The sequence below is a fragment of the Xiphophorus couchianus genome, chromosome 16 (assembly GCF_001444195.1).
Source record: "Xiphophorus couchianus chromosome 16, X_couchianus-1.0, whole genome shotgun sequence".
NCBI lineage: Eukaryota > Metazoa > Chordata > Actinopteri > Cyprinodontiformes > Poeciliidae > Xiphophorus > Xiphophorus couchianus.
The window spans coordinates 5,838,981-5,857,017 of NC_040243.1; the positions used below are offsets into that span (position 1 = coordinate 5,838,981).

Consider the following 18,037-nt stretch of genomic DNA (forward strand, 5'->3'; position numbering starts at 1 on the left):
GTGGGAGGCGCCTCTGAAAAACCCTCGGTGTTTTACTGAAGTGATGCGTTAAATGGCAGTGGGAAATATTGGAACAGAAAAGGTGAAGGACTATAGATTGTTACATAACCGCGTACACACTCTGCCTTAAGCTTACAATATGATAAAATGTTATTTAAATACATATTTTTGATGATATGACTGGGTAGGTAACACCTAATGCAGACTTTAATTCAGTATTGAAAAAATATGCAAGGGGGAAACTACTTTTTCACAGCATGTTAAAGAATTTTACCTTTTTATTTTTTTTTTTTTTAAAAAAAAAGGTGCTTACTGTTTGAGAATGTCTAAATTTTATAAGTGACAGGCCTATAAGCTTTTCATTTAATTTAATTTATGCTCTAGCTCTAGACAAAGATGTAAGAAGGAGAATTGTAGATTTAAATTAACTGAGAGCTTAATTTAAATCGAGATAAGTTCAAAAACTGTATGATAGTGCTGGTCATTTAAATATCTCCTCACCTTGTGAAGAAGACCTCATATGTGAAAGACACTCAGGTAGAGTTTTCAGGAAAAAACACCAAAGCATTTATAAACATCAACCTGTTATAAAAGGTTGCTGACCAACAAAAACAGTCATTTTAAAACTTGACCAAAGTTTGCAGTTACCCACATTGAAATGTTGGTGGTCAGATGAGACAAAGATTGAAGTTTTTGACTTCTACAGCAATCGCTAAGTAGCTTTTTAAAATAATTTTTCTTTAAAAATGTAGCTTCAAACAAATCTTGACGTTTGAATTAAATACAATTTACTAGCTTTATTGATTGTGAAATGCCAAAACTGGATTGTAATATATTATATTTTTAATTGGATGGTTTCTTTCTTAAATCTTCTAAGCTAATATAAGACATTTTTTATACCAAAATAAAAGATAAATATGCCAAAACAACCCCCAAAACTCGCACTGTAACGCACCTGAACACTTTGTCGTGTAGTTAAATATCCGAGCCTGGCCGTGGGTCCCTGAAGGCACCTTTACGTCTCTGCCGTTGGGCCGACGAAAAGATGACGATTCCATCCCATATATGGAAAGCGTAAGCGATACAGTTTGTTCCCCGCCCTACGGAGTTATTGAGGAACATTGGTAAACAGAAAGCAAAAACATATATAAAAAAAAATCCCCTGAAACTTTTTGAACAGTCCTGGGATTTCCTTGAGCTTAGTTCCTTGACCTGCAGTTCCTTTAAGTGTTCTCCATAAAATATTATCAAACAGATTATAAAGTTTCATTGATTCCAACGTTTCCAACAAGCTAAATCAACTAAATATAAGTGTAGTTTACCTTCCTTTCCTAAAACTCCAAGGTAAAATTTCATTCCAGTTCAATTACCTGCTGTTGTATTTTTTAGGATTATGGATGATTTCCAACAACCAAAATAAAATTTTAATTTTGTATTTTTTTAATGATATGTGAAGTTTAAGATTTTTACTAACTTTTTCATGTTACCACCACAACTTCAGTGATTTTATTGGGATTTAATTAGAGGGTTGTCTTAAAATTGTGAAGTTAAAAGAACATGTGGCTTTCTTTTTTTCTTATTATTTGTTGTGGTATGCATTTTACTGTATTTAACGCCTCCCGTCTTACCACAACCCTAACCTTTCTGTCACTACATTAAGTAAAGTGTACCTACACACTGCCAGTAATGTTACCTTTACCTTTACTTTAAAATTTCTTTGTAAGACTATTTTATCATCAAGGACTGCACAAAGTCACTTCGAGGGCCACAAATGGCCCCCAGGACACACTTTTAACATTTTTGCTCCAAGTATAACATAGCATAACCAACAATAATAATAATACTAGTAATAATAATAGGTTGATTACTATCTTTTGTTAGAAAACTGTGTTTTATTTACATTAGTCCAGGTGAAAGGGAAACATTTAGCAAATATGCAATTAATAAATGTGCTTCTCTATCTAACACACTTTGCCATTTATAAAGAAAATAATCTTACAAATAAATATTTCCTGATTTTTGGGAGAAAAAAAAGTAATTTAAAAGTTGGAGCTGGAACAAAAAGTGCATATTTTTTATTAATGTTTTTTTATATTACTGTATTTCCATTTCATAGTAATTCGGACCACAAACGTCCTCTGATTTTTTTTTATCAAGATAAATTAAGTGCTCCCATTTGGTAAACTGGGCTAAATAAAGCAAAAATATTTTTCAAAGCATGAACAACCAATATCCCAGTCTTCTTGCTAAGAATATGCACAAGCAATCCAGGCAAAAATAATAGAAGACAATCAGGATGTTGTTCAAATTCACATTTCAGATGTATGATGATTTGCAGTTCCCTTTTCTACAAAAATCATACTTCTGTATTTTATTAGACAATTGTTTTTTGTTTATAGTTTTCCAGGTGAAAGGGAATTTTTTTGCAAAAAATTACTTTCAAATGACAGTTTTAGCACAGGTGGGGGAGAGTTGGATCTAAAAGTTGCAGGACACTGAACCTCGAAACCTGGATTTGAAGACCTGTACCTAAAATCTGAATAAAACGCAATGGAGTTTGTTGTTGGAATGTAGTAAAAAACAAAAACAACAACAAAGAAGTACTTTCAATAAAAATATATAAAGAAAGAAACTAACAAAACAAAGATCCTGTTTGCATTTCTGCTGTTCGGCTCACTGTTGTAAGGGTAACGTTTAAATGTAAACCACAACTTTGCAGTTTCCGCTCATGTAATGTCATCTGGCTGCAGATGAAAAAAACTCTACTCAGATAAAAATACCACATCCTGCATATCGTCACTCTGAACGTGCTTCTTATCTAAGTCCTGCCTGGTTTGGTGTGATGCCTACTTTGTTATTTTTGGTTATTATCTCCCCTAAAAAGAAATTTGGAAATGATATCTGTATCCAGCAAAGCTCCATGACAAGTATGAGACGTGATCAGTTTGTTTTCCTTTCAGCTTTAGTCTTAAACTAACACAGAGACAATACTACAAAATATGTAAAGAAACACTGAGTTTACTTTTTTTCTCATTTTATCCATTATTACATTTATTTAGCATAAATACTGCCCCATACCTTCTGATTTTAGTTGGCAATGAGTTCTGTGTGGAAAATGTTTATCAAGTAATATATTATGACTTTTTAAATCTGATCTTGCTAGGTAATGTTTTATTTAATCTCCACAGTTTAGGTGTTTTGCAGCTAAATGTGAAGAAAGATGAGCATAACAAAGCTTTCCTAAATATTCCCACTTTAGGTCAATAAAGGCAATTTTTTAAATCTTCTATCAGTTATTTTAAATTGTATTTTAAAAATGATTGAAAAGCAGATTACATTTATTAATAAATTTATTGCATTCCTTTTCTTTCTCATCTTCCATGTAACTTTCTGACGCCCTGTTAGCGCCCCCTTAAGCCCCCAATTTTAAAAACAGTGGACTAAGAGACACTGGCATTTTTAAATTAAATTTTTAATTAAAATACGAATTTATCCACAGATTAAAAATGAAAGGCAGAAAAAGCAAAATGTAGCTACAATTAGGCACCAATGATACATGTCGTCTTATAATTTTAACAATTGCGATAACGCAACAATAACATTATTTACTGATCATTAATATTTATTTATTCAACCGAAGACAGAGGGGGGCTAAAGCAGCCCACCTAAGACATTCATGGATTCTCAATTATAGATAACTCAGTAAAGACCAAACTTGATCCTATCCCCCGCCCTCCCCACATCATGATACTCCTGCTACTATGTCACAGAAGCTGAAGATTAAAAAGAACAGCAAAATGTTCACAGGGAGAGAGAAAAAAAAACACAAATTCAGACAGAAATTAGGAGTAAGAAGGGAGTGGAGTGTAATATCAGACAAGGTTGCAATTTAAGTGGAAGCTGGGAGTGATTAACCTCACACACAAAAACACTTTTTATGTGAGCAATAGCCCTGAAATGCAGTCGGTGAGGCTGGTGCGAATTAAACAAGATAATTGGGCTACGCTGCAGATTAGCCAGGAGACACACACAGACAAAGACACGGTATGAAAACGAGTGTAACAAGAGTTAAGACATCCCACCCGCTGGTGGACATGGCTTGGCAAGACATTCCGGCACTTGTGATTGTAGGTTTCTTGAAATAAAGGTGTTTAGGGGTGAGAGCGACTAAGGCAGGACACTTCATTCTCACAACTGCAAGTGTTGTTGCGCCGCAGGTGAATACTGAAAGCTGAACCAGCTCAGGGAAGAAGAAGAAGAAGAAGAAGTAAACATCTTTGTTGTGATCTAGCTGTCATGAGTGTAGCGACGATTTAAATTTGATTAAAATATGGCAACTCCTCTATCAGCTTTTTAAGGTCTGAGTGATAAGAAAGAGGCGGCGGTGAAAGACTCAAGACTTCTGGATCCCCAGTACGGGAGAAAGTCCCGGAAGAGAAAAGCTGTGACTCCGAAAAATGTAGAGAAACCCTGACAATATACATATAGGAACATTAGCTGCGTTTCCATTAAACACAAAATTCTGCAAAATGAAATTACAAAAATAAACACGCCAATTTCGAAAAAAACTAACGTTTTCCGATGAAAAGTTTTGGCGCTATCGAAGCACGTCTTTCGCGTCACACGAGTCACGTGATCTACAGCCGGATGTTACTACTGGAGGAAACGTCGAAGAAGACGACATGAAGTGGTAGGAAGCGACGGTTTGTTTTGTTTTCTTTTTCGACAGTGTGTATCGGCACACTTCATAAATAATGGTGTGTCATTCAAACGTGCTGAATCTCTTTTGCGCCTAAATAAGACTCCAACCTCTCCTCTGTCATGGTTTTTTATGACTTATCGCCTGAATGAGCTTATTCACATGTGATTTTAATTTCAGTTTTTATTTTACAGAAATGCCTCAATTGCGAAATTGCTTTTTTTTTGTTGATATTAGCAGAATAGAAGATTTGCGCACATTTGTAATGGAAACGTGGCTAGTGACGTTAGACCCTGTTTAAGACTGCAGAGGACAGACATGACAGACCACAGTCCTACCAGCCTTCACACTCTACAACTGAAGGAGAGATCGGGTCAGACAGATCACTTGTGCTGTCAGCATAGAAACCCATGATATTCATGCAGTATTGACAAAAGAAAAACAAAACAGATCTATACTTTTTCTTCTGAACAGAAATAAGTGGATTTGCAAGAAGAAATTGATGACAATGGCATCTGGCAGGTGACGTATATCTTTACATTTTACTGGGATGTAAACACATTTTTGTAAGCCTGACTGGTGTGGCCCCAAACCCACACTTCAGTTCCTTTACCACCAGAATCCTCCCCTCTCCCTCTGTCCTCAGTCTGCATCTTCCTAGCAAACACTCAGCGGATGTAAACATCCTTCCCCCAGTCGTCCTGGTTCTTGTTGCGGCTCATGTTGGACCCTGTGTCCACAGGGTCCTGGCAGTAACGCTCCCTCAGCTTGGCCCGTCCATGAGGCTGCATCTGGCTCGGCATCGAAGGGTGGTTGAGGTTTTCCTGATCCGGCTCGGCTCCTTCATCTTCCCAGGAGGCCTGTCGACCGTGATGCTGTGCCAGGTGAAGGCGGCTGCCTCCACCACCTCGGTACGGGTCGGGCTCTTCGTAAGGATCAGTCTCAATGTCCATGCAGGAGTCACCGGCCTCAGTGTAGGCTGAGTCTCGGCTGCCCTGGGTCTCCGAGTCGAAGGTGTCTTGCCGGGAAAGGCCTCTCCCGCTGACCCCTCGTAGCTGGCCGCGGGATGAGCGCACGTAAGCCTCCTGCTGGTGCTGCTGCTGAGGCTTCGAACCCAAGTCTGTCTCGTAGTTATGCAAGGTGCTGCTCCCACCGCACTCTGTGAGACCCCCTTCGCGCTTCTGTTCACCGTGAACCAGGTACGGACCCTGCAGCCAGTCACACCCATGCAAACCAAAAGAGGACATGCAGATGCACAAACAGCAAACCAAACTGTGAGTAGAGAACCAGCAGGGTTAGCAACATCAGCATACAAACAAAATTCTTTGTTTAGTGTCCTCACACATTTTACAATGACCTTGCAAAAATATGTAAAGGGAGCCCATTAAGCAAAATTGACATTTTGAACTTCCATTTGGGTCTCAACTGCTTCTTAAACAGCCCAAGAGCTAAAAAACACACTCACACATCTTTTGGCACTAAGTTAATGTTTCTTGCTGTTTGGAAAAAAGAAGTGTTTTGCTGTTGTCTTGCCTTCCAGAAACCACTTGCTATATTCCTGTTGGTTGTGCAGGAGGCTCTACTTCTCCTTTTCAAAGACATAAGGTTGATACTTAAGCATTTGTTTGCAGCAGTTCATTTGGATTTAAAGTGACAAGAGGCCCTAAAACAGCTTAATCTGAAAGAATCTCAAAATAGACAAAACTGAGCAGATTAAAATCTTAAAAATCTAAAAAAGAATGTGCAAAAAATATAATGAACATGTCTAATATAGCCAGCAGATCTGTACTATCCAGTTTATGGAAGCATAACAGGATAGTTGATGTTTTTATTAACATTTTGTCACTTTACAACCAAAACTTCGATGTATTAAATTGGAATTTAAAGTGGCAGACCAACATAAAGTAGCCCATCTTTTTAAAATGGAAGGAATATCATATTTCTCTTCCCGTTTTCATTACATAGTGATGCCAGGTTGCTGAATACACCCTGTACCACACTTTTCAGATTTTTATATGCATAAAAGGTTTCAACTCTTGCTTTACTTTACCTCAACATTGAGCTTTGTGGCAAAGTGACAAATACAAATTGAAACAGTATGAATACTTTTGCAAGGCACTGTCAGTTTGAAGTGCAAACATGTGTTACATTTACTCAGTTGCACATGCTAATTTTGTCGATTAAATTCATGAAACTTACCTTTTTCAACGAGAACAGAATATACCAATGCATCAGTGCCACCTGCTGGCTGATTGATGTCATAGCAAAATACCCACTAACACCTTCCTGATCTTATCCAGGCCAACTCTGCATCATATTTATGTTCAATCTGATTTAGGTAAATAAAAATATCTACTTGTAGTTTTTCTGACCTTCTCTCTCTTGTAAGTATAGTTTTCTTATGTTCTATAAGAGAGATCTGCAAGGTGTTACATTATCATGCAGTAGCCAAGCTCCTACTCAGGCTGCAGGTTATTACGGTTAATGAGTAACCAGCAGTGATTGAAAGGAAACAAGAAAACCAATTACACAAATTACAGATCAATTGGACTGGCCAGAGCGTTAGAGACGGCCTCCACCAAACCGAGCCCTTTCTATTTGAAGAGGCGGATATGACTTGCTGTTTTCAGGACCGGTACCATGGCAACACAGAGGAGGAGGACAGTAAAGTGGATTCTCCTCACAGAGCAGGAGAAACGAAGCCACGGAGCTAACAGGGGGGTGGGGGTTGGGGCAAGGCTGGGGCAGCAAATATTATTTTACAATGGAAGGGGCTTCGAGGGCAGAGGGATTGGACCGGTCTCTTTCACAGTTTTGAGGAGACAGCATTTTACTTCTAGGTGTTCTTAGAGGGGCAGTATTATGTAAAATCAACGTTTTTCAGCTCGACATCATGCTATAATGTCATTCCCTCATCAAAGTGTTCCTTTGATTCGTTTATGCATGTTTGAGAAATCCTTTAGACTCTATGGCAACCATTCAGTTGTGCAAAATGCCTGGGTGGATCTAGCTCCGCCTTCAAGGCAGCTCCGTCTTCGAGTTTCCAAGCTTCCATTTCACAGAACAGCCCTTCTAACAGCTCCACTCAAATCCTTCAGACTAGCCAGCAGGAATTAGCAAACACCTGGTGGAACTGCACATCTGCTGCGCTCATTATTCGAGCTACTTCTCAATGAAATGAAGTACATTGAGATACAAACTTTGTTATGGGGTTAATAGAAGAGCAATGTTGTGATGACTTCCTGAAGGCGGAGTTTCAGAAAGAGCAGGAGTTTTTAAAGAGACAGAAGCCCAATTTCAAGGCATTAAATTGCAAAGTCCAATTTTGTTCAAGTCATGTTTGATATATATATTATTTTAAAACAACAAACAGCAACATAGTTACTTAGTTGTGCCATAAAATGATGTTATATTCCTTGAAAATACATAATACTGCCTTTTTAAACTAGCTGTTTATATGTGAGAAATTTGCTCCATACGCCAACATTCGTACTTTGCTGCTGTCCTGTGTTTTATGTACAGAATAAACAGGGCTTCATGGCACTCTTCCTTCACGTTTACAGAGCTCAGGTGGGATTTGGGTCAAGTCACTGGAGTGCGCCCCTCCACAGCCCGCTCCTTGCTGCTGGACTTCAGACAGCATGCTCCTCCTCTTTCCCCTCGCCGGCCATTGCACCGTCCATGCCAGGCCACAGATCCATATTTCTGCGCAGAGAGGTGAGCACCTGTACCTGCAGGTTGGAGACAGGCTCAGGGGAGGCAGCTAGGGCCGCCGTGGCCATGGTGCGGTTCAGGAGAGGGTTGGGAGGGTTGCTGCTCGGCGGGTGTGTCGCCTTCCAGTAGGCCTCCAGGTAGTCTGCAAGGTGTTCGCATGCGTCCTCCAGCTGGTTCTCATCCAGGATGATGTCAAACAGCTCCTATGAAGTTGTTAATTTTAAAGAGTCAAGATCTACAGCAACCGTCACAAATTTACACAGTTTAGATGCACTGCAGGCTGCAGAGGGTCGAATTATCCACACAGGTAGCACTCATAATACCAGTTACCAGTGCTGGGCAGATATCATTTTTGTTTTTGACACTTTAGTGCTGTTGCTAACTTTAGAAAAGGGTTATAGTATGTTTCTTTAAAGCTGCAGTATGTAAATGTTACTTTTTTAAAAAAAACTTTTTACATATTTGTTAAAATTGTCATTATGTTGGAAAAAAATATATATGAAAAAATATATTCAGATAGAGATGTACTAAACTAATATACAGTACAGACCAAAAGTTTGGACACACCTTTTAATTCAATGAGTTTCCTTTATTTTCATGACTATTGACATTGTAGATTCACACTGAAGGCATCAAAACTATGAATAACACATGTGGAAATATGCACTAAACAAAAAAGTGTAAAACAACTGAAAATACCCCTTATATTCTAGTTTCTTCAAAGTAGCAACCTTTTGCTGTGATTACTGCTTTGCACACACTCTGCATTTTCTTGATGAGCTTCAAGAGGTCGTCACCTGAAATGGTTTTCACTTCATAGGTCAACCTGCCCTGTCAGGTTAATAAGTGGGATTTATTGCCTTATAAATAGTCATGAAAATAAAGAAAACCCATTGAATTAGAAGGTGTGTCCAAACATTTGGTCTGTACTGTATATGTGACAGCAAAATGAGAAAGTAGGAGGAACACAAAGCGGAACTCACAGGTGGACATTGAGCTAGCTTGTCAGCTGCCACCATCTGCACATTCAGATGTTTGGCCTGGGATTTCCCTCTGGATTTAATGAGTCTCTGGAGAACCTGCAGGGAATTGATAACACAGTTGAATGACAAAACAATTGCCACTTGCTCAACTTAGGTATCATGCATCAAAATTCTAATAACGTAGCCAAGCTAACAGGAAAGTCAAATGTGCAGCCAGATGTCTCTATTTCATCCAAATGTAATAATGGTCTTGAAGGTGACTTATTGTGCTTCTTGGAACAGGTTAGGGAAGGCACACAGCCTAAACAAAACATGTCCATTACATCTTAGATAATGAGATTTTAGTCTAGTCAGGCCTGATTATGTTGAGCTCCTTTGAAAAGCAGAACTGGAGCCACCTGCACAACCAACAAGAATGCAGCAGTGGTTTCTAAAAGGTAAGTGAACAACAAAACACTTGTCTTTTCTAGCAGCCATTGTAAAACGCAAAAAGCAGTAAAACCAGCTCATTAAATGTGCTAGAGCTTCAGTTGGGTTGCTAGGTAACTTGAGTGAGCTTGACTGGGGTTGCTAGGTAATGACACTACTGCAAGTAAGACACTTGTTGATTATAAGCACTCCGCATGATCGCTCTAATGAAAACTTAACATGAAATATTGTAAATAACATCTGCTCTTACCTTGGGTGAGGCTATTTTGATGTAAACAATAATGGGAGCCAGGGAGGTCTTGGCCAGCTGAGAGGGATGGTTGATGGTGTCTGCATCCAACGCAACAAGCTGGAGTGTTCGAGCCAACTCAAAGATACGTTCAATCTCACTCTGCACTTCAGCTGAAAACCCAGGAAGCAAAAAAAAACAACGAAAAAACAAAACAAAAAAAAAAATCATAAATAAGACTTCTTTGAAGAACAGCATCTCTCTTTAACAACACAGAGTTTCTATAACTTGTGCACAAGTACATAACTGCAATGTTAGTAACTACTCATGCATGTTGAATTATTTGTGAAAAACAAAACAAACAAAAAAACAAGCTTCCAGGCATGTAAATTGGTTTGGACCATAGTTAAAGTTCCATTTATGCCAAGCTAAATGGAGTGCTGCAGCATCCTCATTCATTTGCCCCCTTCAGATATTTTGAGTTTTTGTAAGTTGTTTTGATCATTATTAATTCAAGGCTGCCATAGAACGAGGCGCTTAGAAATGAGGTGCCTGTGGTGCTTTGAGGAGCTTGCAATAAGGCCACAATTTGTCACTAAAACAGAAACATGAAGAGAAAAATAAAAGCATGAAACATCATTTTGTTAGGACGTATTCTGCCATGTGGACCATTCAAGTCTGTGGAAAGCTTGTGCACGATGCTTTTATTGTTCCTCAGAGTGCATTTAGTTTGCTTTAATTGAAGTCTAGTTTGTTTGCCTACTAAGTCTGAACTCTGATGCGTACCAAAAAAAGCAAACTTTGATCCACCTAAAAAATTTAATTTAGGTTTGTTGCGGTTCAAATGCATATGTGAATGCCAAGCGGCCCAGAAACCGCTCCAAAAGCAGGAAGTGAACTACACTGCAGGGCATTCTGGGTAAATACAACCAAAACAAATGCGTCAGTCTGGCACTAGCAGGAGAAATGGCTTGATGCCTTTTGCCAGAAACAGAAAATAAATCCTACAATTGCTAAAATCTGACGCTCCTCCATTTTTGTTTGCATTTAGTGCAGAGGTGTCAAACTCATTTTCATTTTGTGCCATATCAAAAATATGAATTAAAGGGACAGTTGTTCCAGAATGTATTAATAAAACTGTTAAAATATTAATATTTGTGTTTTATTTGTAATCAAAATCACAGTCAGAAATATTTGCAAGGAATTTTTACAATATTTGTGCTAATCTATGATGTAAAATGTGACGTTTTAGTACTCGCCGTGTCAATCACAGACTATAACTTGACATTAACTTGATATCAAGTAAAGCTGAGACAGCAGTCATTTAAACTCAATATTTTTGACCAATTTTGAGAAGAATTTGAAGTAAAATCAGAAAGATTGTGGGGATCTGATGATTTTGTGTGAATATTGTGGATTTGTGAAAGACTGGAAGGACTTAGTGATATAATTTGGAGTCTATCGGACCACATAAAACGTCACAGCAGGCCAGATTTGGCCTCTGGGCCTTGAGTTTGACACTTAGTGTCTTTTTCAGAAGTTTTTGTGTCGTTTTCTTGAGTAGTTTTTGGTGCAGTGCCACCACAGATGAGACGGGAAATAGTGTTTTCAAATGGTTTGGTTCTTTTGACACAGTGCAGTGAGAAAGCGAAACGCACCTGCTAGAAATGTAACAAATGTGGTAATTTTGGCCCCCAAACAAACTGAGTCTATTGGACTATTGGGTGTGAAAACACCCTTACAGAACTTAGCACTGCTTCTTAAATGGCCTGTTGAAGGGGAGAGATTAAAAACCAAAAACGTGAATAAACTCCTCGCCTGCTTGGTTGAAAGTCAGGGTGCTGCAAACCTAGTGGCAGAGGGAGATAACAAAGAGGCAAAGCGACGCCGTGCGCACACATTACAGTGGCTGAGCAATGGAAAACTACAGCTAGAGGCCAAACAGGGTCTCTGCATGTTGATAAGAAGTCTGAACTTTAGCTCGTATAAAGAAAGAGCAGGCAAAGCTTTCATTAACTGCAACAAAGACTGTGATTTTATACATTTGACTGCTGAGATAAACCTACTCCTCTACCATGAGTTAATAAAGGAAGATCCAGTGGTGTGATTGCAGACATATAAAATAGTTGTAGAATTACGGGTCAAAACTTAAGGTTAGATGCGCCTTTTTATAGCTTCCCTCTGCTTCTGCTGGTCTCGTCCTGCTTGGGTTTTGTATTCTTTCCCTGACTACAGGCTGTCACAAAAAAGTATGAGGAACAGAGAAACTGACAGGCAAGCAGACAGGCAGACAGGCGAAGATGAATATAAGCATATTATGAATATAGTTAGGAGAAAAAAAAAAGGCAGAGGGAGAGGGGCTTCATTGTTTTGTTGCGAGGGGAGCATACGTACCCAGTACGTCTGAGTCAAAAAGACAGAGGAGGAGGAGGAGGAGGAGAATGATGGGCGGTGGGAGAGGAGGATGGGCGAAGGGCAGAAAAGACAGGATGAAAAGAGAGAGGATGCTGGATCAGACTCAGTCAGAGCTGGAATAAAAGCTTCTAGGTCTTTAGATGACAAACAGTGATGCTTGAAGTCCATGCTCTGCTCATTTCTACCGTCTAACTGCATCTACAAACAGGAAGTTCTGGTCTGTGTCACCTCAAACAGGAAGGAAAACATTCCCTGAAAAAAATCTAGCTTTTTTCGCTCACCTTGTTGTTGGGTGGTGAAAATCTTTACAGAAGTATCAAAGATTATTTCCCACTACTTTCTTACCCTACGCATCTCAAGAAATTTTTATTTTTTAAGCCTCTCTTGTCCCACGGTATTCCTAAAGTGTTAATTCTATTTATTATATTCTTTTTTGTGTAAAAAATTTGATTCAAAATAGTTAAATTGTGACAACAGATGCACTGATCAGGCTTTTACTAGTCTTGTATTAAAGTTACACACAATAGATCTTAATAAAATTTGTTTGAAAAAATAAATAAATGCAACCAAAACTGGGTGTAAAAGATAAAATTAAAGCTTTGAAAATGTACACATTTAACAATTATCTCCATTTATGCATCCCTGATAATACACTCCTCTTTTCCTGTATTTCTTGTGTAAAAATATTAACAATAAATTAGGTTATCATGGTTTAAAGGTTCATAAAATAGTGTTTTCATAAATAACTACTACAAACTAAGCTGTTGCTATGTTCTGATTACTACATAATTATAGCCATCATCATTATAACTTAGGTTTTAGATTATTTTGATTAACTACGATAACCGCCCACTTTATTAAATACCTCAGATTTTATTGAATTGCTCGTTAACACAAATTAAGATTCAGCCAATCACACGGCAGCAACTCCAATCATGTCTACATCTAGATACAAATGAGGATCAAAGGTGAATGGATCTAAATAAATTTTTTAGTAAATGTTGATCTCTCTCACTAACCAACATTTAAAAAAAAACAGAATTTGTTTTACATTTTGGTTGAAATAAAATAATCTGTGACATATATGAAAGATGTTGAGCTTACCACCTTTTCTGCATAAATAAATGACGATTATATGATAAAATCTTACTAAAGCATGTAAAATATTGACTCCTTATACTTATTTAAGAGAACCCACACTTCAGAAATTCTGAACAATTGTTTCAATGTTTACAGCTTTCAACTAATAAGCTGTTGTTCAGATCTCATCAAAGTAAAACTGGATGATTTTAAATGATTTGTGGACAGAAATAACAAATTAAATCTGTTGATATTTTAAATTTTAACAAGCCCACCATCTGTGTTGTCTGAAAAGTAACTGTTAGAGATTTTTTAGTATTATCATTTTATTTTCGTACTCTAGTTCACATTAAGTCTATAGATCTTTGTGATTTTCTGTTTAAAGTGTTCTCTTCTTTAAATGACCTGGAGGTCACTACTGTCTGTTCAACTTTACGAGAAATAGATAACACTGAGTTTCTCAGACTTTAAACCCTTTTGCAAGAACACCCCCTAATTTAGTAACCACCTGTGAGCAGTCGTATTTTGTTTTCTTGACAGTATTGACCGAGATTTGAACCGGGCTCAGACCTTTGATCAGATATCACATCTGGACCTGGGTTGTTAAATGTTTGGTTTAGAAGCTTTACGACCTCTGTTGTTTTTCCTGACTGCCCCCTTGCCTGTCCTTCTTAGACAATAAAAACAGGAGCCGTTGTAAGGGAGCCCAGAATGCTCTGTGGATTCCTCGGAGAAAAGGTTCTCAGAGCCTTCTCCCAAGAGTTCTCAAAGCCTTCTCCTTTTGCAAAAGCTATACATGAAATTCATATACGTTGTCTGTGGTTCTTTCTTTTATGTAGGTTCGAAAGGAAAATACCTATCAGTAACAAAAAAATAAAATGCACCAATACGTTTTTACTTAAAGGTAATTTGGGTTTAATTTCTAATCAAAAATGGAGTCCTTATCCTTTCTTTAAAAAAAATTTCTATATAAATAAAAACACAGATGTAAACACAGATAGTGAAAGATGCTGGGCAACAAAACACAATGGATAGACATATTCTGATATTTACTTTATGTTGCATCATTTCACCTTGAGAGAAAAATCCTACATTTTCCTAATAGCTTTTTTCCTCTTCGGATATAAAAAAAGGCAGTCTTACCCAAACTGGAGCGGGTACTGGAGCGCTCGATGATGGTGTGTTTACTGGGGTTGTTGAGGACTGAGCGTTTGGCCAGAGAGATGTCTGCTGTCACGCGTGTAATAGATATCCTAAAAAAAACAACAATACATCCTGATTTTATCTGAGTAGGGCCAGCATTCGATTAATCTATCAATTATTCTCATGATTAATTGCTTAATCTGGTAAAAAAAATTGGCACAATTTGCTGATTTACAGATTATGTACAGTTTTGGTTTAATTACCATTCTGAATATGTTTTCCCCCCCAACAAATAGCCTTTTTTTGAGCCTTTAAACTTCAGTAAATGATTAACCAATTTGTAAATTAGTTGACGATTAATCCGATTAGTTTGTTTAATCAATTAATCAGATGAAAATTGGCACATTCTGCAGATTATTCTGCAGGCTTTATTACTGCTCAGAATATGTTGGCCTCTTTTTGAGTCCAGTTAATGATTAATCAATTATTAAATGAGTTGATGATTATTTAAATAATTGTTTCATCACGACTAATCTGATTAATCAGATAAAAAATTGGCACATTCTGCAGATTATTCTGCAGGCTAAGTTACTGCTCTGAATATGTTGGCTTCTTTGTGAATTCAGTTAATGTTTAATCGATTACTAAATTAGTTGACAATTATTTTAATGATTCAATCATCACTATTAATCTGATTAATCATTTCAGCCCTAAATAAGAGGGAGGTTTCTCATTGTTAATAATGGGTTTTGCATGTCTTACCTGCCCTCAAACTTGTGTTTCAGAAAGTCAAAGAGTGCTTTCTGCATCATATCTGTCACCTAGGGAGCAAAATCAGACATGAAGAACATAGAAAAGACCTGAATTTAGGCTTAAATTAGCAGCCATTGCTTCGTTTCCTTCCTTACCTCATAGCCTTTTAGTGAGGGTCCAACGAGGATGATGGGTCTCATGGAGGGAACCACGTCGTATGGAGGAACATGCTCCATCTTACCCAGGGAAAGAGAACATCAGAATTGGACAGAACCAAAGCTAACTCAGACTCACGCTCACACATAAATCCGTCCCCTCCTTATGAGAGAGGTCGCAGTGATGGATGGCGAGTCTCAGACGATGGAGTCCATTTGTTTTATTAAGTGTCTGGGTGTTCAGAGGGAGGGATTGATTTTTGAACTCAGAGCACTGTCCTATATTTCCTTGACTCCATAATTAATGCGTTCATAATTAAACCAGACGCCAGCGTGAGTGTCAGGAGAGCTCTCGTGACCGCGCCGTGGCTCCAAACACAGACGTCAAACTTCACACTTCCCTCCTTCTGTTATAGATGGGAACAGTTGCAGCAGTCATATTACATTACTAATTGCTACTACAGTCATGTGAAAAAATTAGGGCACCCCATTAAATATTCAGCTCTCCATTAAGAAGTGTTCACATATTGATGTCTAACCTTATGTTTTATTTATCTCTGGAAAAGAAAGTTATTTAATTACTATTAAACAACAAAAATAAGCCTTTTTTCTTACTCATTTTCTTACTCATTTATTATTCTTCCTTGCATAAATTAAGTTAAGGTTGGTCTATGGGCTATACAAAACATTAACTTATTGCGAAAAAACAGCTGAGTGTTTTTTTTAAGTGCTTGGAATATTTTTAGAAGCAGTAGAGACCCAAATGGAAGTATGAAAAGTACAAAATGTGAATTTTGCATTATAAAACAAATCTATATCTATATAGCCACACAACATTTCAATGAGATCAGAATCTGACCTTAACTATACAAGCAGTCACAAGTGTTTTATACCTTTAATTTTTGGTAAAACCAGACTACCTATCCTGTATTCTCTGATAACGATGAAACCGGATGAAATTTATTTCCCTTCGTGGATTTTTATTCCAAGCGTGCCCACTCCTCTGTGTGCTGCTACAACACTTCAGGCATCAGAAAGCACTAGAGCGACCTGTTCAAACATTACATTACATAAACCTGAACAACGGAAGATCGTTTCACCTCATTTCTATTCACCAGCCCAAAATACATGGTGTAAAAATGTCCAAATGGTTCTTGCCAATAAAGAGGGCAAAGCTGGAGAGCTGAAAACATCAGCTGCACTGGTTGATCATGACTAAAGCAGGGATAGCGCACAATTTAGAGCTTTAGCTCGATTAATAGCTTACATCATACATGAATTAAAAAATAAATAACATTTGGGAAGAAGGCCTACAGCAATTCGACTCCAGCATAAAAGCTTCTCATTGCTCTACTTAATTAGCTTTGGGTTTTTTTATTACAGTCCAGATTCATAAATGTGTCTGGGACTTTACCCAATGACACTAATTTTGAGATTTTCACAGCAACAAACACTCAAACAGCATAAGAAATTCTCTAATTGCAAAATTATCTCATTATCACTGTTAAGTAAAGTGGAGGACCTGTGGTACTGTGGGCCTGTTTCTGTTGTTTGCATCCATGAACGCCGGGAGATTTTAAATAAAAATCTGATGAAACTCAAGGAATCCAGAACATAATTTGTACCCCAATTTAAACTTTACTTGATGTAAACTACCCTCAGCTGCTGTATACTGTTCAGATTTTTTTGTTATTTCAATAATAATAATAAAAATAATAATAAATGGAAAAACCTAAAATGATGACAGAATATTAGGGTCATGCTAAGAAAATAAAAAATTAAGAATAAAGTCATAATATTACGACTTTATGCTCTAAACAATGACTTCATTCTTGTATTATTTATTCTCGTACAATTTATTCTAGTAATATTATGACTTTTTTGTAATACTATGACTATATTCTTGTCATCTTCTTTTTTTTTAATGTTTTCTAATTATGGTCATATATTTATACAATGGATATTTTATACTCTGTTGTATAAAATATTTCAAGCTCTGGATTTTTAAAGCCTTTTGGCAAATTAGATTTTATTTGAGACAATGCTTTTCCTATAATTTCCAAAGCAAATAAAAAAATACGCAACAAATCCTAAGAGAAAATTAAAAAATTCAAGAAAATCTGATGAGAAAACAGAGACTTTTAGCAGGAGAGGGTTTGAAATGATTATTCAAACAAAACAAAATCAACCTTTATTTAATTTAACAATCATTGCTTCATTAAAAGTCTAAGTATAAAGAGCAGAGGTGTCTCTAATTTTAGCACACATGACGTAATAATGAAAAACATCTCTGTTATTCCTGCATCCACATCTTTACCAGGGCTGGAGGGCGCGTCGATGACAGCAAACATAAATGTTGCCCATTGCTCTCACAGCTGAAATAACCTCATGAAAGCTCTTGATGGGCAGAAATTACACAGAGAAGCATGACTGACTG

The 18,037-nt window shown here is 37.4% G+C and overlaps 1 protein-coding gene across 5 annotated transcripts in view; it reads right to left on the bottom strand.

Annotated features, from left to right (window-relative positions):
* Positions 1–3,454: 3,454 nt before the first annotated feature.
* cacnb1 (calcium channel, voltage-dependent, beta 1 subunit) overlaps positions 3,455–18,037 on the bottom strand; it is a 45,612-nt gene continuing 31,029 nt past the window's right edge. For 3 of the 5 annotated variants that reach the window (XM_028042465.1, XM_028042468.1, XM_028042470.1), the window contains 8 exons: positions 15,601–15,681; positions 15,455–15,513; positions 14,693–14,802; positions 12,449–12,457; positions 10,076–10,227; positions 9,397–9,492; positions 8,431–8,616; positions 3,455–5,907 (listed from right to left, as the gene is read on the bottom strand). In XM_028042465.1, the coding sequence (XP_027898266.1) occupies positions 5,368–5,907; positions 8,431–8,616; positions 9,397–9,492; positions 10,076–10,227; positions 12,449–12,457; positions 14,693–14,802; positions 15,455–15,513; positions 15,601–15,681 (1,233 nt within the window). In that variant the 3' untranslated portion in view covers positions 3,455–5,367. The remainder of the gene's footprint in view (positions 5,908–8,430; positions 8,617–9,396; positions 9,493–10,075; positions 10,228–12,448; positions 12,458–14,692; positions 14,803–15,454; positions 15,514–15,600; positions 15,682–18,037) is intronic. The other 2 variants (XM_028042467.1, XM_028042469.1) reach the window with 1 other exon arrangement.